At 44.1% G+C, this 22,767-nt stretch overlaps 1 protein-coding gene across 1 annotated transcript in view; it reads left to right on the top strand.

The window, feature by feature from the left end:
• LOC141101197 (uncharacterized) overlaps positions 1-22,767 on the top strand; it is a 259,136-nt gene that overhangs the window by 45,280 nt on the left and 191,089 nt on the right. The window contains exons 7-8 of the mRNA XM_073590063.1: positions 2,198-2,288; positions 3,556-3,584. Of these exons, the coding sequence (XP_073446164.1) occupies positions 2,198-2,288; positions 3,556-3,584 (120 nt within the window). The remainder of the gene's footprint in view (positions 1-2,197; positions 2,289-3,555; positions 3,585-22,767) is intronic.

The raw sequence follows: 22,767 nt of genomic DNA, 5'->3' as shown, positions 1-22,767 counted from the left end.
CAGCTTCTGTATCCCTCTCTTGTTGCTTTTGGCATCTTTCCTGGCCTCTGTATTCCTTCTTCTGCTACTTGCAGTTACCGATACAGCTTCTATATCCCTCTTTTGCTGTTTGCCACATCTGTCCTGGCCTTTGTATCCCCTCTGCTGCTGTCTGCAGTTTCTATTCCGGAGCCTATGCCCTTCAGCTGTTGCTTACAACATCTATGCTAAATGCAAAAAAAACCCTGTTTGAGAGAGAAGAACAGACAAATCGCGGCGCCCTAAGTGTGTAAAAACAATATTGTAATCTTTAAAGGGTGCACAATTTTATGCACTCACCTGATAGAAGACTAATATGGCTTTAGAATGTGTATTCTCAAAGATCCTTCCTTCTGGGATACTTTTCAATAGACAGGGCTTGCAGCTTGCCTCGAGTGGATCCAAGTGAAAGAGCCAGATTCAGGCTCACACAGGATGAGTAAATCAAGAAAGGCACATCCAGCCCATGAATGGCAGCGCTTCCCAGCACTCACATCCAAAGATGATATTTCATATTTTTTTTATTTGATAGGTTAAAAAAGAGGAGATACAACGTGCTTCGGATACAGTGTATATCCTTCATCAGGTATCATAAAAACACAGTACAAACCCTATGATAGGATTTGTACTGTGTTTTTATGATACCTGATGAAGGATATACACTGTATCCGAAACGCGTTGTATTTCCTCTTTTTTAACCTATCAAATAAAAAAATATGATATATCATCTTTGGATGTGAGTCCTGGGGAACTTCTATCCTAGTTTATGAATACCCTTTGACAGATACAAAAAACCATGTCAGAAGTCACACGATGCAGAAGTAGTCACAAAGGGGGTACAGAAGATGCTATCAGATGGTCTCCTGATCGTGTGAGATCACACTGCTGGATCAGTTGTATTGTGTGACAAAACAAGGGGGGTCTTAGGAGAGGAATGGGGACATTTTCATTAAAAAAAAACTTATTAGAGTTCAGGAAGGAGTTAAGATATGTTGCCATATTTTGGGGTATGTGATGGGTTCCCTTTAAAGAGCAGTTACACCTAAAATAAAGAGTATCATCTGCATATGGAACCCTTTTGGAGGAGGAAAGGAGCCGGGATAACACATCTGATTGGCTCATGTGTAAGGAGCAAACAGTTTGTTGGATGCAGTGAGTAACAGGAGACAGAGAAGGGTTTAATCAGGATTTACTGAACAATCAAGAACAAGTGATACTCCACGTAGGGAGGAAAAGGAAATAGCGAAAGAATATACAAAATAAGCGGGACACTTATCGGTTGCAGTTCTGGCAAGGGGAAGTCTGGAATATCTCCCGGCGGCGTCTCCAACGATGCACAAAGTCTCTGGCTCTGCTATGAAAAAACGACTAACACTGCCACCCGACAGTGCCGATGGATCCAGTCTTGCTTGCCTTTTGTACTCTGGATCGTGGAAACAGTTCTTTGTGTGAATGTCTCGGGAATGGCGCCGGGCACGGGTCGTGAGCACGTGTACAATCCGCAACAACCCGCAGTCTCTCGGAGTAGTCTCTAGTTGTTCAGGTATCTCAAGCAAAACAAGGGTATGCAATGGTGCTGGTACAGACGGTAACAGAATAGCATCACGAGAAGTCTCAAGATCAGCACACGGAGGTCTGGGAGTAGTGGAGTTGTCAGTAAAAGCAGCGGAGAGGGAGTCAACTTTCTCCTGGTGCCTTCCCGCCAAGTCTGCCCTGTTCCCGCGCCCAGGACTCCTTTTGTACCCCGCACCCCCTGCTGTCTGACAGAAAGGTCTCCCCCTTTCAGAGGAAAACTCCCCCGCCAACAGTGGTGACAGCCCTGATAGTTCCGCCTTCAAGGGCACCTCACACCACTAATTCCGTCTTGTCTCATCTTCTTACACACAGTACAGCTCTTAAATCTCCCCAGGAAGAGCAATAATAGAGAGAGTAAACGTACATTTCAGGGATTAACAGAGGGAAAGAAAAAGCACCAAAATATTCAGTTTACAACCAACACATAGTTACAACTGCCTGAGAAAGAATTGTCTGAGAAGAATTAGCAAAAACTGAAACAGAGTAATTACATATCTCATTTAGGGATATATTTTTGCAGGGGTATTTTGTAATTGTTGTGGATTGTAGCCAGGACATATGCTTAGGAGATATTTAAATATATTTCTTATTATGTTGTCCTTAGGCCTGCCTGGCTTTGGATCAGTTTCATACCAAAGATCGGGCAAACCGAAAGCAGCATTTCTACCTAAACCTTGTGGAACCGCAGACTTCAGGTTAGTCAGCGCAAACATTGAAGTATATGAATACATTAAAGCTGCCGATCCTGTGTCCCTGAATTGAAAATGAATAGTTAAGAAGCTTTTCTGAGAATTACATTTAATAAATTGATATATAAATGACCTATTTGATTGCAGTACTTACTAACATTATGGCATTAAAAATAATACCCCAGTCCCCTCCTATGCTGCATTCTAGAAACTGATTGCCATATGGATTAGTTAATACTTCCTGCACGGAATTTGTACAGCACTAGACCTATGGGATGATTTCAGTATGGATGCTTGAGTCTATATTGTTTACGTGTGGCTGAAAGGTTATTTTTTTTATTTTAAATCACAACATTCATCTTAATAAAGATCTCCCGTGCCATAGAGGAGCTGACAAGTGAAATGTTAGCCTGGGTTGGGTTCTATACACTTTCTTGTGAACTGAACATGTGTTCCCCACGACAAGTGGGAGGCAAATGGCTGAAGAGTTGTGCTGCTCTTCTCTCCTAAAACACAGAAAGCCTCAGAGGTCAGGAAGCAGCATTTCAGAGAGTAATAGTAGTGTCACTGGTGTGTCAGATGCTGCAAACAGTCGCTCTGCATCTGGCTGCGGAAGGTCTCTGCGTTTGACATTGCAGACGCCTTCTTAATCCTTCTGACTTTTGGACCCTGTGGCAACCACCATCCTGCTCTAATTGACACACCTGGACCTGGGTGTTTATAGACTAGCAGTCTGCTTCAGAGAGTTACATTTACCCTTGTGAAGGCTTGGAGCTATATTAGTCAGCTTACTTCCTCTCTGGTGCTGTTGGAGGAGGATGTTTGGTGTTACCTCTCTGAGTCTGCTCAAACTGAGTTGCTTCCCGATTGTTTGTCTCCCTTCTTCTCTTTAGTGTACAGTGGGGACTGACCAGTGCTCCTCCCCCCCTTCCCTATTCAGGACCTAGCTCTTGGGATATACCGGGCTTAGGTTCCTGCTCGAAGATTGGTGTGGAACCAATATAGGGATGGTAGAGGAGGCAGGGTGCTGTTAGATCAGCCTAAGGGTCTCCACTCCTCCTTTCTCTAGCATTTAGGCTTCCTTTCCCTCTTCCCCTCGTGTTGCACTTGGTCTTCCCACACTCTGCATGACAAGCAGGTGGCAGCAAGGCAAGGCGAGCCCAATAAAAAACCCTATATATAACGATTCATCTTCAGCCACTGTGTGTTCTTCATGATATAGTAGGTACATCAGATATTACGACTATTTCTCTTACTTTTTCTTCTTAAACAGGTTTCAAAGGGACACAGGCCAAATCTCCAGTAAGTAAAGAAGCTTTTTGGTTTCTCTTTTTCTTTTTTTTTTTTTTAATGAGTAAATTGTCAACTTATTTTGTGCTACAGCAAAAAGGTTGCTTGCAGTTCATTTGTTTTTGTGCTCTTTTGCAAGAAATTAAGCTACACCTGTGATATACGGGTTGGAGATTATGGGCTTTGGGGGTTGCTATCAGTTTGATGCCATACAGGAATGTAATGCCTGCTCTCGATGCTAACAACAAACAGTGAACGGGCAGGGTCAAACGGCCGTATAACTCGTGCGAGGATCGCATCGCACTGCACGGACTGGCTCGTACTGCCCGGACTGGCTCGACACCTCTCCTGATCTGAGCAAGACAGCATGATGAATTACTATGAGGTTGACACTTTGCCTGTAAGGTTTCCTTGTTGTGTGGTACACAGGTAACAACCATAGGATCATAGAATGTTAGAGTTGGAAGGGACCTCCAGGGTCATCGTGTCCAACCCCCTGCTCAATGCAGGGTTCAATAAACCATCTCAGACAGATGTCTGTCCAGCCTCTGAAGACTTCCATTGAAGGAGAATTCACCACCTCTCATGGCAGTCTGTTCCATTCATTGATAACCCTCACTGCCTAAAAGTTTTTTTTTAATATCTAATCTGAATATTCTCCCTTTCAGTTTCATTCCATTACTTTTCATGTTTCCTTGTGCAAATAACCATAAGGATGATCCCTCTACACCATTTTCTGGAGGGGCCACATGAGTGACCGTGACTGTTGTGGAGGGCCAAACCAATAGGCTTAAATTAGTTCTGCCCAATTTTAATATCAGTATATTAACCCCTTCCTGACATCTGACGTACTATCTCGTCCATGGGACCCGGGACCCTATGCCCATGGACGGGATAGTACGTCATAGCGATCAGCGGCGCTCACGGGGGCGAGCGCCGCTGATCGCGGCCGGCTGTCAGCTGATTATCACAGCTGACACCCGGCATTATGTGTCAGGGGTGGTCACGGACTGCCCCTGGCACGTTATCCCCTGGCACACTGCGATCAAACATGATCGCCAGTGTTCCTGTGGTTTAAGGAAGCATCGGCAGGGAGGGGGCTCCCTCCGTGCTTCACTGAGACCCCCAGCGCAGCGCGATGTGCTGCGCTGCTCTGGGGGCCTCCTTCCCTGCAGGTCCCCGGATCCAATATGGCGGCGGGGACCCTTGGGGGCCTGAAGGGAGCCAGCTTCCTCACTGCCTGCAGAGCGCAGGCATGAGGAAGCCTGCTGCAGTGCCTGTGTCAGATCGCTGATCTGTCACAGCGATCTGTGATGTGTCAGATCAGCGATCTCACACATGACAGTGATGTCCCCCTAGGACAGTGTAATAAAGTAAAAAAAAAAAAAAGTGTAAATATAATTTATAAAAAATCGCTAAATAAATTAAAAAAAAAATATTCCCTAAGGCCTCTTTCACACATCAGGTTTTCGCCGTCAGGCGCGATCCGGCGCTTTTGACAGAAACCGGATCCGGCGAAATGCAATGCCGGATCCGTTTTCCCCCCAATTGACTTGCATTTGCGCCGGATCGCGCCGGATGGCCATGCGTTTCATCCGGTTTTCGCCGGATCCGGCAATGTGTCGCGATCCGGCGTCTGGAAAAAGCGGCTACTGTAACGTTTTTTGTCTCCGGCGAAAAAGCCGGACACGCCGGATCCGGCGCGTCCGGCTTTTTCACACAATGAAAGCCTATGAGCGCCGCAATGCGCCGGATCCGGTTTTTTGGTCTGAGCATGCTCAGTAGCTCTGCCCACAGGAGATATATAAAAGCAAGACAATGGGACCCTCAGCCACACCCAACATGCCACCCAAGCCAAGAACCAGGAGCAGGAGAAGGCAGCAGACATCTGCAGCAGCAGCACCATCAGCACCACCACAAATGGAGCAGCAAATGGAACATGCTGAGGAGGGGAGTCCAGCAGCAGATGAGAGACGGTAATTATCAAATCCCCCATTCCTCCAAACTAGGGCCATGCAATATCAAGATATTCATTGGCCCTTTGTTTCTCTTTATTCAACAGCCGCCAAAGAGATGCAGCAGCAGCAGCAGCAGAAATGGCATCACTGGCAGCAGCAACAGCAGCAGCAATACCCACAGCCATGGAGTCTGGCCATCAACAGGACAGCACATCTTCTTCTGGGAGCCCTCCCTCGCATCGTCAGCGTTTGACGGTAAGTTTTTATTTCCAAAATCCATCATCTCTGTAATATATGTCTATTCATTGCCTTTTATTTCAAAACAGGAATCACAAGATGAAGAGGAGCTCCCAGAAGAAGAAGGAAGGGGTGGACAGACACCTGGAGTGGGCTCACAATTGGTAAGTTTTTTGCATCAAACGCAGAAACACAACATCACACTACACACAACACATAGAAAACAACGTTCTGCAGACCACACACAGCAAACAAATGCCTACATCCAAAGACATAACATTTTTTGTTTTTTTCTCTAGTCTTCCCAATATGGTGCTCGGCCAAGAGGTCCTCGCAGTGCCTCCCAGGGTCGTCGGCGACAGCAACGCGGCGGTCACCAGCGTGTAAGTATAAATATTTTTGCTTTTTTTTTGCACTTTTTATTTCATTTCTTTTGTGGAGGCTAATTATGTTATTTTTGTCTTTTTCTTTAACAGCCTTCACAGCGTGCTCCCGACTCTGACGGTGAGGATGGAGGGATTGATGTGGACCGCCTCATCGATCTCGTCAGAGAAAGGGAGCCGCTCTGGAATATGGCTGACCGCCGCCACGCTGACCTGATCGTTACCCGACGACTCTGGGAGGAAATCTGTTCGCTCCTTGTGGGCCGCTGGGAGGACCTCGATGTTCGGGCCCAGATTAAAGAGCGTAAGTATATACAGTACCGGTTGCTTGATGTAAACCAGTGTTTCCCGAACTCCAGTCCTCGTGGTCCCCACGGATCATGTGTTCAGGATTTCTATTTACTATGGAAATCCTGAAAACATGACCCCTGGGGACCATGAGGACTGGAGTTTGTGAAACACTGATGTTGTATACTAACCACTCCTTTCTCGTTTCAGGGAACAGAATTGTGAATCGGTGGCGGTCTGTGAGGGATCGTTTCAAGAAGGAGTTCAATAAAGAGATGCGGGCCCCGAGTGGATCTGGAGGACGCAGGAGCAAGTACAAGTACGCACAAGCCCTGTCGTTCCTCCGGGAAACAATGCTCACCAGAAGGTAAATATTACACACCACATGTGAAAAAAAATGTTAGATGTAACTTTTTTTTTTCAGCCAGGGCCATACCATGTCAGTATTTTAATTGTTTTTTTTTCTCTTTATTCCACAGCACGGTGAGCAGCACTCGGGAGCCTGCACGATTGGACCCTTCTGAGGCGATCCCTGAGGAGACCGGCACAGAGGGACACTTCGACCGCCCCGGTACATCTGCACCTTCCCAGCCTTCCCACACATTCGACCCATCTGTCCCATCCACCAGCACAGGAGCATCGTGGCCGCCTACATTACATGAAGCTGCTGGTGAGGAGATCGCTTTCCCTTTACCCCACCCTTCTGCCCCTGCCACCTCTAGTACACCTGCGGGTACTGGGCGGCAGCGGCAGAGGGGTCAGGAAAAGAGTTATGCGCAAGAGTTCTTGCATCTGAATGCATCTTTCCAGAACTGTCTAAAAGTCTTGTCAGAGCAAATCTCCGCAGGCTTTCAGCAGATCAACTCCAGCATTCTGGAGGTGAAGACACTTCTGCAAACCATGCATTCAGAAGCAAGATCTTCGCCAAACCACACCTTTTTCAGGTCTGTTGTGGAGCGCATGGCAACACTATCTCCTACCCAGCAGATGCATGTAATGCATTCGTGCCACGGTGCTCCACAGCAGGTTACCTCCCAACCTCCACCTCCCACCAGTGTAGTTCCTCCACCTGCACCCCCTCCAGCCACTTTCCATCCTCCCCCTCCTATTACATCTGCACCCCCTCCAGCCACTTTCCATCCTCCCCCTCCTATTACATCTGCACCCCCTCCAGCCACTTTCCATCCTCCCCCTCCTATTACATACCAGCAACCTCACCAGTACCAGCAACCTCCCCAGTACCAGACATCTCCCCACTTCCAGCAACCTGCCCCGTACCAAACTCCTTCCCCGTACCAAACTCCTTCCCCATACAACTTTCCATCAACATCATCTGCTCCTACAGTCCCTGCCCAACCCTCCACTCCACCGCCCACCACCTCTTCTGCCTCCAACATGTCCACCCATTCTGTAGCTTTTTCCACACCTTCACCTCTAACTGTTCCTTCCCCACCACGATCCCAGTCCTCTCTCCACACACCCAGTGTCGAAGTGTCCCGCAGCCCCTCCAGCAGTATTTCCACCCCACACTACACAGATTTGTAATTTTTTTTTTTTTAATAAAAATGCCCATTGGGTTTAAAACCTTTATTAAAAAAGTTTTTTGCACTTTAAAAACATTTTACAAAAAAAAAAATTTTTAAATAAAAGTTAAATTATCGTTTCACAATGGTTGTCTGTCTTTTCTTTCTGCGGCGAACTATGTTTAAAAAAAAGGTTAAATACAGGGTATTTCAAAGGTAAAAAGGTATTCAAAACCAGGTATATAACTGTGGGTAAATTTTAGCTTTTTGCCACAGTTGTGTTCCTGGTTGTGTTTGAAGCAAAGTATTTCACCTAAAAAGTTGTGTTTATTGTTGGTGATTTCCTAACAATGTACACAACTTTTGTTAAAAGGTGAAATACTTTGCATAAAACACAACCAGGTACACACCTGTGGCCTAAAGCTAAAAATAGTAGACCATGACAAGATAGCCAACTTTGGTTGGCAAAGGTATATACTGTTGGTCCAGAAGGTACACAAGTTTGGTTAGGGCACAAATCTTTCACACTCTGTCATCCTGCCAGTGTACTCTGCCTTGAGGGTCAATTTTAAAAACCGGATCCGGCGTAATCCGTCGAAAAACGGATAGAAAAACGGATGAACCGGATGAGACGGATCCGGTTTTGTCTGTCAAGAACAAGACGGATCCGGCAGAAAACCGGATCCGGCACATCAGGTTTTACAAAACATTTGTCGGATCCGGCATTCCGGCACGACGCCGGATCGCGCCTGACGCCGAAAACCTGATGTGTGAAAGTAGCCTAATAAATTCATTTTTTGGAAATAAAAAAAAAAACAATAAAAGTACACATATTTAGTATCGCCGCGTCCCTAACGACCCGCCCTATAAAACTAACCCCTTTAGCGAACCCCTTAAAAAATAAAAATAAAAAACAATGCAAAAAATAATGCTTTATTATCATACCGCCGAACAAAAAGTGCAATAACGTGCGATCAAAAAGACAGATATAAATAACCATGGTACCACTGAAAATGTCATCTTGTCCCGCAAAAAACGAGCCACCACACAGCATCATAAGCGAAAAAATAAAAAAGTTATAGCTCGCAGAATAAAGCGATGCAAAAATATTGTTTTCATTGCATGAAAGCGCCAAAACATAAAAAAAGACATAAATAATGAGGTTGTAATCATACTGACCTGAAGAATAAAACCGCTTTATCAATTTTACCGCACGCGGAACGGTGTAAACGCACCCCCCAAAAGAAATTCTTGAAATGCTGGTTTTTGTTCATTCTTCGTCCCAAAAATCGGAATAAAAAGCGATCAAAAATGTCACGTGCACGAAAATGGTACCAATAAAAATGTCAACTCGTCCCGCAAAAAATAAGATCTCATATGACTCGGTGGGTCAAAATGTGGAAAAATTATAGCTCTCAATATGTGGTGATGCAAAAACTATTTTTACAAATAATAAGCATCTTTTAGCGTATCACAGCTGCAAAACATAAAAACCGCCATAAATAGTAAATCAAACCCTCCTTTATCACCCCCTTAGTTAGGGAAAAATAATAAAATAATAAAATTAAAAAAATGTATTTATTTCCACTTTCTCATTAGGGTTAGGGTTAGGGCTAAGATTAAGGTTAGGGTTGGAGTTAGAATTGGGGGGTTTCCACTGTATGAGCACATCAGGTGCTCTTCAAATGCAACATGGCGTCTGATCTCAATTCCAGCCAATTCTGCGTTGAAAAAGTCAAATGGTGCTCCTTCCCTTCCAAGCTCTGCCATGCGCCCAAACAGTGTTTTACCCCCACATATGGGGTGTCAGCCTACTCAGGACAAATTGCAAAACAACTTTTGCAGTCCAATTTCTCCTGCTACCCTTAGGAAAATAAAAAATTGGGGGCAAAAATATCATTTTTGTGGAAAAAAATATGAATTTTTATTTTCACGCCCGGGCGTTATAAACGTCTGTGAAGGACTTGGGGGTTCAAAGTGCTCACCACACATCTAGATAAGTTCCGTGGGGGGTCTAGTTTCCAAAATGGGGTCAATTGTGGAGAGTTTCAACAGTTTAGGCACATCAGAGGCTCTCCAAACGCACATGACACCCGCAGACCATTCCATCAAAGTCTGCATTCTAAAACATCACTACTTCCCTTCCGAGCCCCGACGTGTCCCCATACAGTAGTTTTCTCCCACATATGGGGTATCAGCATACTCAGGACAAATTGGACAACAACTTTTGGGGTCCAATTTCTCCTGTTACCCTTGGGAAAATAAAAAAAATTGGGGACTAAAAGATCATGTATGTGGAAAAAATATGATTTTTTTATTTTCACGCCCGGGCGTTATAAACTTCTGTGAAGCACTGGGGGGTTCAAAGTGCTCACCGCACATCTAGATAAGTTCCTTAGGTGGTCTAGTTTCCAAAATTGTGTGATTTGTGGGGGGTTTCCACTGTTTAGGCACATCAAGGGCTTTCCAAACGCGGCATGGCGTCCAATCCCAATTCCAGACAAAAAAGTCAAATGGCGCTGCTTCCCTTCCGAGCTCTGCCATGTGCCCAAATAGTGGTTTACCCCCCACATGTGGGGTATCAGCGTACTCAGGACAAATTGCACAATAACTTTTAGGGTCCTGTTACCCTTGGGAAAATAGAAATTGGGGGTGAAAACTGAAAAGATCATTTTTGTGGAAAAAATATGATTTTTTAATTGTACGGCTGTACGTTATAAACGTCTCTGAAGCCCTTGTGGGTTCAAAGTTCTCACCACAAATCTAGATAAGTTCGTTGGGGGGGTCTAGTTTCCAAAATGGGGTCACTTGTGGGGGGTTTCCACTGTTTAGGCACATCATGGGCTCCCCAAACGTGACATGGCGTCCGATCTGAATTCCAGCCAATTTAATTTTGCATTGAAAAAAGTAAAACGGCGCTCCTCCCTTCTGAGCTCTACCATGCGCTGAAATAGTGGTTCTCCCCCACATATCAGGTATCAGCGTACTCAGGACAAATTGCACAATAACTTTTGCAGTCCAATTTCTCCTGTTTTACCCTTGGTAAAATAAAAAAAACTTGAACCTGAAGTAATTTTTTTGTGAAAAAAAGTTAAGTGTTCATTTTTTTTTAAACATTCAAAAAATTCCTGTGACGCACCTGAAGGGTTGATAAACTTCTTGAATGTGGTTTTGAGCACCTTGAGGGGTGCAGTTTTTAGAATGGTGTCACTTTTGGGTATTTTCTATCATATAGACCCTTCAAAATGACTTCAAATGTGATGTGGTCCGTAAAAATAAAATGGTGTTGCAAAAATGAGAAATCGCTGGTCAACTTTTAACCCTTATAACTTCCTAACAAAAAAAAAATTTTGGTTACAAAATTGTGCTGATGGAAAGTAAACATATGTGAAATGTTACTTATTAAGTTTTTTGTGTGCCATATCTCTGTGATTTAAGGGCATAAAAATTAAAAGTTGGAAAATTGCAAAATTTTCAGAATTTTCGCCAAATTTCCGTTTTTTTCACAAATAAACGCAAGTTATATGAATGAAATTTTACCACTAACATGAAGTACAATATGTCATGAGAAAACATTGTCAGAATCAGTGGGATCCATGGAAACGTTTCAGAGTTATTACCTCATAAAGGGACAGTGGTCAGAATTGTAAAAATTGGCCCGGTCATGAACGTGCAAACCACCCTTGGGGGTAAAGGGGTTAATTATAATTATTATATTATTAATAATTATATTAATATTAAGTGTATCACTTAATATTGAGCAGAATTAAGTATTATGACATCCCCTATATATCGTTTGAACCCGAATACAGCTCCTTCTATATATCGTATGAGCCCCCCTCAGCCCCTTATATATCATAAAGAGCCCGCCATAGCCTCGCATTTCCAGCACAAGAGCCCCATAGACTCCCCAAGTCCAGGATGAGATCCCCATAGCCTCCCCATGTTCAGCATGAGACCCCCATAGCTTCCCCATTTTGAGCATGAAAGCCCCATAGCCACCCCATGTTCAGCATGAGAGCCCCATAGCTTCCCCATTTTGAGCATGAAAGCCCCATAGCCACCCCATGTTCAGCATGAGAGCCCCATAGCCTCCCCATGTTTAGCATGAGAGACGCATAGCCTCCCAATGTCCAGCCTGAGAGCCTCATAGCCTTCCCATGTCCAGGATGAGACCCTTATAGCCTCCCCATGTCTAGGATGGGACCCCCATAGCCTTACCATGTCCAGGATGAGATCCCCATAGCCTGCACATGTCCACCATGAGACCCCCATAGCCTCCCCATGTCCAGCGCCAAACATACCATACACATGAAAAAAAGAACACCATATGCTCACCTCGGTCCCTTCCCTCGGCGCTCTACCTCTGCTCCTGTCTCCGGTGCGCTGATTCTCAGCAGTACACAGCTGACACGATGAAATGTCATCGCGTTAGTTGTTTCACACGCTGATTGATGAACTAAGTGGCTAGAGGCCCCTCCTCTGCCAAAGAAGTCAGCACGCATGGGGACAGCAAACACAGCAATTGAACGAGTGGGCGTGGGAGGCCATGGTGCGGCCCTTGGGCTATTGTTTTCCAGCCCATCAGCTGTCTCGGTCCTGCTGTCGGGGTAGCTATTGAGGGAGGGCTAAATTAACCCTTCATGGTTGAGCCAGTGATGTCCAAATTATTCCACAGAGTGTTTCTAGCAACTCAAATGACCACACGGAGACGGGGGTCTCTGTACGGGAGGATCGAGACAGATCACTTGTCCCCTTTATTTTAGTCACTTCTTTTATAATCTTTTGCTTAATTATGCAAAGTTCTCAACCGCCAATAGCATCATGGTAATACTTCACTTTATAAGCCAATAATATTGCAAGAAAACCGGAAACTACATATATGTCCGTATTCAAAAGTAGTATAATGGCATATTCTTTAGAATTCTACACCCCCGCCTCTCTTATCTTGCACCTGATGGGAACAGTCTGGTTTCATGACAGCCTGAACTGTTTTCATCCTAATTACAAAAATTTATCTTACAGCAACAAAAATGGAGAAATGAAACCTTCAGAGAATGGATAAAACGAAACTTCAGCTTTGATTTTAGTTTTAACCCTTCACATTCTCCCCTAGATAAATTTTTTTAACACATATGCAGCATCAGAGGTGCTATCCCAAGCTAACAGCTTGAGGGGTACTGGTCTTCACATGGCTGATGCCGTGTTATCAGTCATGGTGGTCACGGAGCACCCGTCCCCCCGTATACTGCAGTTCACGAATAACAATTTTTGATGACGGTGGTGAAGATCTTTTGTAGATAGCCATGTGCTTGGCTTCAACATCTTCATCAAGTAGCCTTTTGAGATCGGTGCAGAGAAGAGCAGGGGCAACGACGCCTTTGGAATCATCATTAGCTGTCTTAGTGCAGAATTTCTTAATACATACAGAAATACACCAAAGAACAAGTTTTAGTATCACATATGCAACAAGGATACAGGAAGCAATATGCAACAAGCTTTGTAAGATCCCAGCTATCCAGCCCCCATTCCCTTAAATCAAACGGCTGGATTGAGAAAGGAGAAGGTGTCTGACCACCATCTGTCCTTATTATGATCATTGTCTTTATCGTATTGATCTCTGAGTCTTTGAATATCTTCTAACTTTAACTTTTAACTTCTACCAATAATAATATGGAAAATGTGGAAAACCAAAACATTATGCCCCCTTTATTTGCTATTGGCTTGTTGGGTCATGAGGAGGACTTGATAGGGACCGTCATACAAGGGTTCTAGTCCGTGCTTTCTGATATGCCTCTTCACGACTACCAAATCACCAGGCTTCAGGTTATGACAGGTGTCGGTTTCTGCTGAATCTGGAAAAGAAGAAACTAGAGCATGGGTGTTAGCAAGATTTTTTACTAAGCTGAATAACACATTGAACAGCACGGTCAGTTTCTTCTGATAACTGCTGAGGCTTGAAATTCGCCACTGGGGGCCTAGCACCAAACAATATCTCATATGAGGACAGGCCATGTTTTGCAATAGGGGTAGTACGAATATGGTATAGTACAATGGGTAGGAGCTCTGGCCATGGAGCCGTAGTCTCCTGCAATATTTTGGTCAATTGTCCCTTCAGTGTGCCGTTCAGCCTCTCAACTTTCCCACTGGATTGTGGGTGGTACGGAGTATGGAGGGCTACAGTGGATCCAAGCATTGTCATAACTTCTTGGTACACATGAGAAGAAAAGGCCTTGATCACTTTCAACAACTTCTGGAACCCCATATCTGCATATGACTTCCATCACCAGTTTCTTCGCTGTGGTTTTTGCAGTCATGTTGGTAACAGGGAATGCTTCCGGCCAACTGGAGAACCGGGGCCCAGTAGAATTTTTGCACCAGTGCGAGGGCCTGATTCTTTCCTCGATGTGTAGGTCCATGTGCCCATGTGGCAATAGCAGGGTACATCCGCTTAGGGAGACACACGAGTTGGTCCTTTTTCCAGAGACCATTATCCATTCGTGCCCCATCAGTCTTCCATTGCTTCACCTCTTCCTTTGGAGACATTCTCTGCATCGTCATTAAGCGGTCTCGCGGGGTCCGACAGAAAACTTCAGTCTGTTGTAGATCATCAGGTTCTTGTAGGGATAGTGCTTCTTGTAACTGTTTACGCTGAGAGCGTGTGGTCACCATAGCTGGTATGGTTGGTTCAACGGGTAATAGAGCGGCGGCTTTTACTTGCATATCCGCAAATGTGTTGCCAACAGTCTGTGGACTGGTCCTAGGACCGTGCGCCATAACTTTGATAATGGCCACCTGAATAGGTAATTTGATCGAGTCCATGAGGGTTTTAACAGCTTCAGCATTTTTCACTGGAGTTCCGGCAGTAGTAATAAACCCTCGATTGGTCCATAGAGCCCCAAAATCGTGAGCAACACCAAATGCATACCGTGAGTCCGTGTATATATTAGCCCGTCTGTTCTTGGCCAAAGTATATGCAGTAGACAGAGCCTGGAGTTCTGCTTCTTGTGCTGACTGTGAGGGCGGGAGTGCAGCTGCGTGCACTACAGTGTCCTCTGTGGTAACAGCGTATCCCGTGTGGAATCTACCAAACTCAACAGCATATCTTGAACCATCCGTGTATAACACCAGATGAGGATTTGGGAGTGAATTCTCACTGACATTTGGTGGAGTAGCTGTTTCTTCAGTCAGAAGTTGGGAACAATCATGTTGGAGGTAATCCTCATCACTGCCATCTTTCCTTATAATTCATTATACGTCTTTCAAGGCGTTGTAAAGGGGTTGCATTATGCAGGATGCATCCAGTATCCACTGACAACAATAAGTGCATAGTCCAAGAAATCGCTGGAGTTCAGCTTCATCTTTTGGGAAAGGAAGGGAGCTGACAGCTATTTTCCTTTCTTTTGCGAGGTGTCTGGCACCCTGAAGGAGACAGTGACCCAAGAATATCACTTGACCAAGGCAGAACTGAAGTCTCGAGGCCGAAACCCGACAGTTCAGTGCTCCCAGATGCTTGAGGAGACTAATAATGGCAGCAATGGCAAAAGACACTCACTCGTATTTTTTTTTTTTGCAAACTGGTTGGGACTGTTTTGGGCCCCTTGTGACATCTGTGGGAAAGGCATGAAAAATACAGATTTCCTCACTGTCTTCATCTACATAGGGATTATATAACATAAGAACCATCTGACCATCATCTTGGAATTGTATTCTGGAGCGGAACTGTGATAATAAATCTGCCCCTAGTAAATTTACTGGACGCGTGGGAGAGATTACAAACTGAGTAGTAACCTCGGGGAAGGGTCCCACAGGGATAGGATTTATAAAAGTATATTAATTGGGTCTGCCATCTACTCCGATTAAAACAGCAGGGGAATGACAATCTCTCTGAAAGTGTCCGAATCGGGCACAGCGCCAGAATTGCATACAAGAATTAGCAGGGAGGGGCTGGGGTTTCCTGTGTGTGAACGAGCTGTGGTGGGGGCGATGTGGGAGGGGGAGCTGGGATTAGAGGGAGAACTGGAGCAGCTGCAGTTGCTAGCTTGCTTTTTTTTTTTTCTTTCCCTGCTGATACAGAGCTGGTTAAAGTCTTCTGAAAACTTTTTTTTTCTGGATCTGGAAGGGGGTGGATACTCATAACCACTAGCAATATTAGGCATAACAGGGACTGAGGCTGGCGGCGGTGGCTGATAATAGATACCGTGAGCGTTTAACAAAGAAAAGGTGGGGGCTGTGACTCTCGGTCTCCTTGTACAATTGTCATCTAGCAGGGAGACCTCTTCTTTCAAATCATTCTTAGCTATTTGTCTGCCTGACACATTAGTCTTGATATCTGTTTCTTCTTTAATCACTTCCTCAATTCTCACACCACAGTCACTTTCTTGAACCACAAAACATCCAGCCCTTGCCATAATAATAGACAATTTTTCCTTCTTCAACATAGTAGTAACAGAAACAATCAGAATTCACTTTCTCTGTTCTTCCTAAGGCCTGTTTCACACTTCTGTTTTTGTGTCCGCCAAACGGATCCGTTTCCGTTTTTTTGACGGAAACTGATGCAAACGGATCCGTTTTTAAAAAAACGGATCCGTTTTTTTGACGGATCCGCGGTAACCACTAATGGAAGTCTATGGGACAAAAAAAACGGATCCTGCAAAAAATGGCGGATCCGTTTTTTTACGGAAACCAACGGATTTTGACGGATTTGAAAAAACGGAAGTGTGAAACAGGCCTAACACCTTCATCACACAATTCATGTGCCAAGCCACAAAATTCTTCTTTTCCTTCCACGGATTCACTCATTTAGAGCTAAATATCCTTACTTCAGTTGTGCACAGATCTGGAGCGGCCGTTTCAGTCTGTTCCACAGGGTCAACCCCCTCTGGGAAGCCCAAAATTCAACGCGGTACTCAGTGACAGGAGGAGCGCGTCTCAGACTATTCCTCCGGACACCTCTGGTTATTTATATCTATCTATATATACCTGAGTTACGTATCCTACCCAGTCTTTGATCACATCACCACGCCTGACTCAAACAGTGAATTCAGGATTTCAGGATATTTTGACTATAAAGAGAGTCACAATCACTGGTCAATCCGGGGTGTCCGTCCCTTATGAGGTACGGTTCGAGCACTGGGCCCCCAATGGGACTGCACCTCTATATGATTCTACCCATGAATCACCCCACCACGGGGACAAACCTCAGATCCTCTTTGCAGCAACAAGCACAGGAAAACCACACCAACGGTCAGTCTGAACAGTATAACTGCCAACTTACCCTGGTTGTTGTGGGGGGATGATCAGTCCCAATTTTCCAGCACCTTTGTCCACTCCGAGGGTCCTTTGTCTTGTTGTCCTCCGGGGGCAGAGGCGTCCCTATTCGGAGGCCCCGCATTGGGCGCCAGCTTTCGAGGTAGCTATTGAAGGAGGGCTAAATTAACCCTTCACGGTTGAGCCAGTGATGTCCAAATTATTCCACAGAGTGTTGCTAGCAACTCAAATGATCACACGGAGACGTGGGTCTCTGTACGGGAGGATCGAGACAGATCACTAGTCCCCTTTATTTTAGTCACTTCTTTTATAATCTTTTGCTTAATTATGCAAAGTTCTCAACCACCAATAGCATCATGGTAATACTTCACTTTATAAGACAATAATATTGCAAGAAAACCGGAAACTACATATATGTCCGTATCCAAAAGTAGTATAATGGTATATTCTTCAGAATTCTACACCCCCACCTCCCTTATCTTGCACCTGATGGGAACATTCTGGTTTCATGACAGCCTGAACTGTTTTCATCCTAATTTCATCCAGTTGGAAGAATGTCTCAAGTGGGGTACCACAGGGCTCTGTCCTGGGCCCTGTATTGTTCAACATCTTTATCAACAATTTAGATGAAGGAATTAAGGGTAAACTGATTAAATTTGCTGATGACACAAAGCTAGGAGGGATAGCTAATACTAGAGAAGAGAGGGAGAGGATTCAAAAAGATATAAATAAACTGGAGCAGTGGACAGCAACTAACAGAATGGTTTTTAACAGGAAAAAATGCAAAGTACTACATCTGGGCAATAAAAATGAAAAAAGCATGTACAGAATGGGAGGAATAGGGCTAAGCAACAGCACATGTGAAAAAGACTTCGGTATACTAATAGATCACAGACTGAATATGAGTCAACAGTGTGATGCAGCAGCAAAAAAGGCAAATGCAATTCTAGGATGTATTAACAGAAGCATTCAGTCTAGATCACGTGAAGTCATTATTTCCCTCTACTCCTCTTTGGTCAGACCTCATCTGGAATATTGTGTCCAGTTTTGGGCACCACATTTTAAAAAAGACATCAACAAACTGGAGCAAGTTCAGAAAAGAGCGACCAGAATGGTGACCGGTCTGCAAATCCTGTCTTTTCAGGAAAGGTTGCAGGATTTGGGAATGTTTAGTTTGCAAAAGAGAAGACTGAGAGGAGACTTAATAGCTGTCTACAAATATCTAAAGGGCTGTCACATTGTAGAAGGATCATCTTTATTCTCATTTGCACAAGGAAAGACTAGAAGCAATGGGATGAAACTGAATGAGAGGAGACACAGATTAGATATTAGAAAAAACTTTTTGACAGTTAGAGTGATCAATGAGTGGAACAGGCTGCCACGAGAAGTGGTGAGCTCTCCTTCAATGGAAGTCTTCAAACAGAGGCTGGACAGACATCTGTCTGGGATGATTTAGCGAATCCTGCTTTGAGCAGGGGGTTGGACCATATGGCCCAGGAGGTCCCTTCCAACTCTACGATTCTATGATTCTAATTACAAAAATTTATCTTACAGCAACAAAAATGGAGAAATGAAACTTTCAGAGAATAGATAAAACGAAACTTCAGCTTTGATTTTAGTTTTAACCCTTCACACCGCGCCAGACTGGAACAGCCAGAGGACCGAATGTGGCCCGTGTGCCGCACTTTGCCCAGTCTGCTCTACACTGTGACAGCCATTCAGATATTTGTAGACAGCTATTAAGTCTCCTGTTGGCCTTCTTTTTTCCAAGCTAAACATTCCCTGATCATTTAACTGTTCCTCGTAGAATATATTCTGCAGTCCACTCACCATCCTGGTAGATCTTCTCTGAACTTGCTCTAGTTTTTCAATGTCTTTTTTAAAATGTGGTGCCCAGAACTGGACACAGTATTCTAGATGAGGCCTGACCAAGGAGGAGTAGAGGGGAAAATTACTTCATGTGATCTAGACTCTATGCTTCTCTTAATACATCCTAGAACCAGATGGAAATTGGAATCCAGGAGAGAGGTTAAAATCACACTCGCGTTTACTTTGCAATGTAATAACTTTATACGTTTACATCTTATCACTTGCGGACACAGACAGAAAAGGGCCTGTGTTAAAAAGGAATACATGGACCCTTTGCACTCCAATAGATCATCATAATTCAAAAATTCAGGAAGTGACCCCCCTTATCTCTTGCACCAATGATATATTCGCGCCTGCATCTTCTGTAGGTAATAACCAGAATCAGATACACTGGTTGGTGGTGTGGTGCCCTTCCAAGGAGCTGACTACATTGTCTCCAATTACTTGGTTCTCAGAGGTACACATGCTCCGTTCCTTCACTTTATAAGGCAGTTTCTTACTAGCAGGCCTCAGCATCTAACTCTACAAAATCTTGCTTCATCAATTCAGAACCTCGGATTACTGCAGCACCTGCGTCATCCACTAAATGCAATGGCAGCTTGTTTGTGGGAATTGCAGCAGTCCCCCTTTCCAACATGCATTAGCACCTGCTGTACCTGCAACTTCTGCATGGAATGACTGAGCTACACTGACTTATTCTTTGGCTACGGCTTTCCAGAACCTTTTAGTAGGGTGTGCCTGCATAGGAAAAGAGGATTTATCTAAATACAGAAGAATAACACCAGTGTGATAGACAAGTATAAAGAACAGTACATTTATATGGTCACATTCAAGGACAAATCCCCCCCCCCCCCCCCCGAAAAACTCTGCTGCAGCTTTGCAATTGTTTAACAAGTCATCAATTAATTCTGCAGTGAACAGCTTTCTTTTACCTGCAAAACCATGTGGTCCATTAAAATCAGCCGCCCTTTTTTTTTGTGAGTAAAACAGCGGCTCCCCTGCAAAATGGAGAGATTGCTGAAGGAAAAATTGTAAAATGTTGTGTCTGGCCTTGCCCTAATGAGTATAAAACTTTAAATACCCAATTTTTATTTTTTTTTTAAAAAGGAAAGAAAGAAACAGAAAGGATCAGTTGCACTTCCTAAATTTTAACAAAAGGATTTTTTATTGTAAAGCAAGCACAAAATGGAGCAAAGGAGCTGCTGGGGGCCTCCGGACACATGTTTAGTTGTTTGGATCTTCATTTTGGTTGGTGGTAAAAACACAACTACCACTCTGCTATTCCTGTGGTTAACCGTATACCTGCTGCAAGACATTTGATTGCATATACTGTATGTCTCCTCCATTCCTGAGGTTAACTGTATCCCTACTGCAATACATCTGATTGCATATACTTCTCTCCTGTTGCTGTATGTAACTGCACTCCAGCTGCATCCACTTCTTCCAGCATTGCTTACCCATCTGCAGTCCTGCATACTCTGCTACCTAGTTTTCGCTGATCCATGTGCCATCCAGCAAGTCCAACTTCACTACAAATTTGCCTTCGGTCCTTGCTGTTCATCCTGACCTACAGCATGGAATGTCCACCTCACTAGGTGAGCCCAGAACTGTATGGGACCGTCTTACGGACGAAAATGGTGCATGTAAAGCAGATAGCCCCTGCAGCAATCCATCATACATCCGATCATGTCAGGTAACTACCGTAAGAGGATAGAAATTTAGAACAGTCTTCTTTACCTGACATTAAGGGTATGTTTTCACGTTCAGGATTACATCAGGATTTGCTGCGTATTTGGACGCTGCGCACAACTGCAGCATCCAAATGTTACAGCATAGTGGAGGGGATATCATGAAATCCTGTCTCCACTATGCGTGCAAGAACGCTGGTGACACACCCGAAATTACGGATATGCGGCACATCTTTTTAGACCGCAGCATGTCTATTTATCATGCGTAGACAATCCGTCTACGCAAGATAAATTACACAGTCTATGGATGCGATGCGGTGAAAGGAGGGCAGCGCTTTGGGCGGAGCGGGGTTTCCGCAGCGTCCAAAGCGTCGGCAATACTGAAAGTGGAAACATACCTTAAGGGAAATGTGTAGACTTTTATTATTTTTGTTCTACAGCATTTTCTATTTTGTATAGTATGCGCACTTCTGTCTATATCGATCAAGGTTTAGTTATATGATTTAAACCTTATTTTTTCCTTCTTTTGACATACAGGCAATGCTACTTACTTTACAAAAGGCAATTATAAGCAGAAAATATGGTTGTTATTATTACACCTTTAGAGGACATTACTATTTGTTTTCACAGTTTAATTAAGGCATGCACATACACAAGTTAGTTGTGAAGTATCCTGCCTTTGCATCTGCTAGAAAATGGTCATTTGAAGCAGTTTACAGAACGGTACAGTGCGTAAGCCATAAGACATAATAGCAGCAAGCAATTAGTAAAATGTTCCATTTATTCTGCTTTGAAACTCGTCCTCCCAACCAGTTAATCATCTGAAGTTGGCTTTTTTTTCCAAGAGAGGAAAGATTATTAATTATTTTTACTTTTTTGTCATTAATGTTTTTGTGCCCATGAAGTCCAGCAGAACAATCCTAAGGATTCAGGGCAAACTGCTAATGAGTTCTCAACATGAAAAAAATGGAGTAAATGAAATATAATGCTGCATGGCCTGATTTAACATTTCATTATTATGCAAGAGTAAAAATTAAGGAAATTGGTCTCCAAAGATATTTGTAGACAATTGCATTGTAAACTGAACCAGTATGTCTGGGCTGGCACTAGAAACACGGTATAGTAAGTGTATGAGTAGAGAAGACATTGCACCAGTAATGATGTAATCACTCTACAGGGAGCCAGACATAAAAGCATTTTTTTTACACCATCACCTTTTTATCTTCTGTGGAGTGGGCTGAACTCTTAAAACAAAATTCCCCTGTGCTGCAGACAGATTTTGCAGCAGAATTGACCCATTAGATGGCAACTAGCAAATACAAAAAAAAAGTTGGGAAAGATCATGGTGTTGATTTCCGGTTCAGTTGCAGGTCCGTGCTTATTTTGTAATGCACCTGTATGTTGTTTAGTTAAAATTATTATTATTTATAATTATGACACCATTTATTCCATGGCGCTTTACATGTGAATGGGGTATACATAATAAAAAAAAAACTAATACAATAATCTTGAACAAAACGAGTCACCGACTGGTACAGGAGGTCAGAGGATTCTCCAAGGGATTGGTGAGGATAAAGTAGGTGATAGTTGAGCTGGTTGTGCAGCGGTTTGGTGGAACAAGGGCTAGGGTACCGTCACACTTGGCGACGCACCAGCGATCCCGACAACGATGCGACCTGGTGCGTCGCTACGAGGTCGCTGGTGAGATGTCAAACAGTCAGATCTCAATAGTGACGCAGCAACGATACAGAATGATACGACAGTCATTGGGACCCTGTCTCTCAGACCTGTAGTATTGAGGTCGTTTGTCGTAGTCCCTGTCAAACACAGCGATGCATGCTGGCCAGCAGGACACCAGCGATCATAAAATGGCCCAGGACATTCGAGCACGATCAGCGACATCGCAGCAGGGGCCCGATCGCCGCTATGTATCAAGTAGCGAGATCGCAGGCTTTACTATAGGTTGTAGGCATGTCTTA

Source organism: Dendrobates tinctorius, unplaced genomic scaffold (assembly GCF_039654945.1).
Source record: "Dendrobates tinctorius isolate UK_male_01 unplaced genomic scaffold, ASM3965494v1 ptg000116l, whole genome shotgun sequence".
Taxonomy (NCBI): Eukaryota; Metazoa; Chordata; class Amphibia; order Anura; family Dendrobatidae; genus Dendrobates; species Dendrobates tinctorius.
The sequence above is the reverse complement of the archived record's forward strand: the minus strand, read 5'-3'. Positions and strand labels throughout refer to the sequence as shown.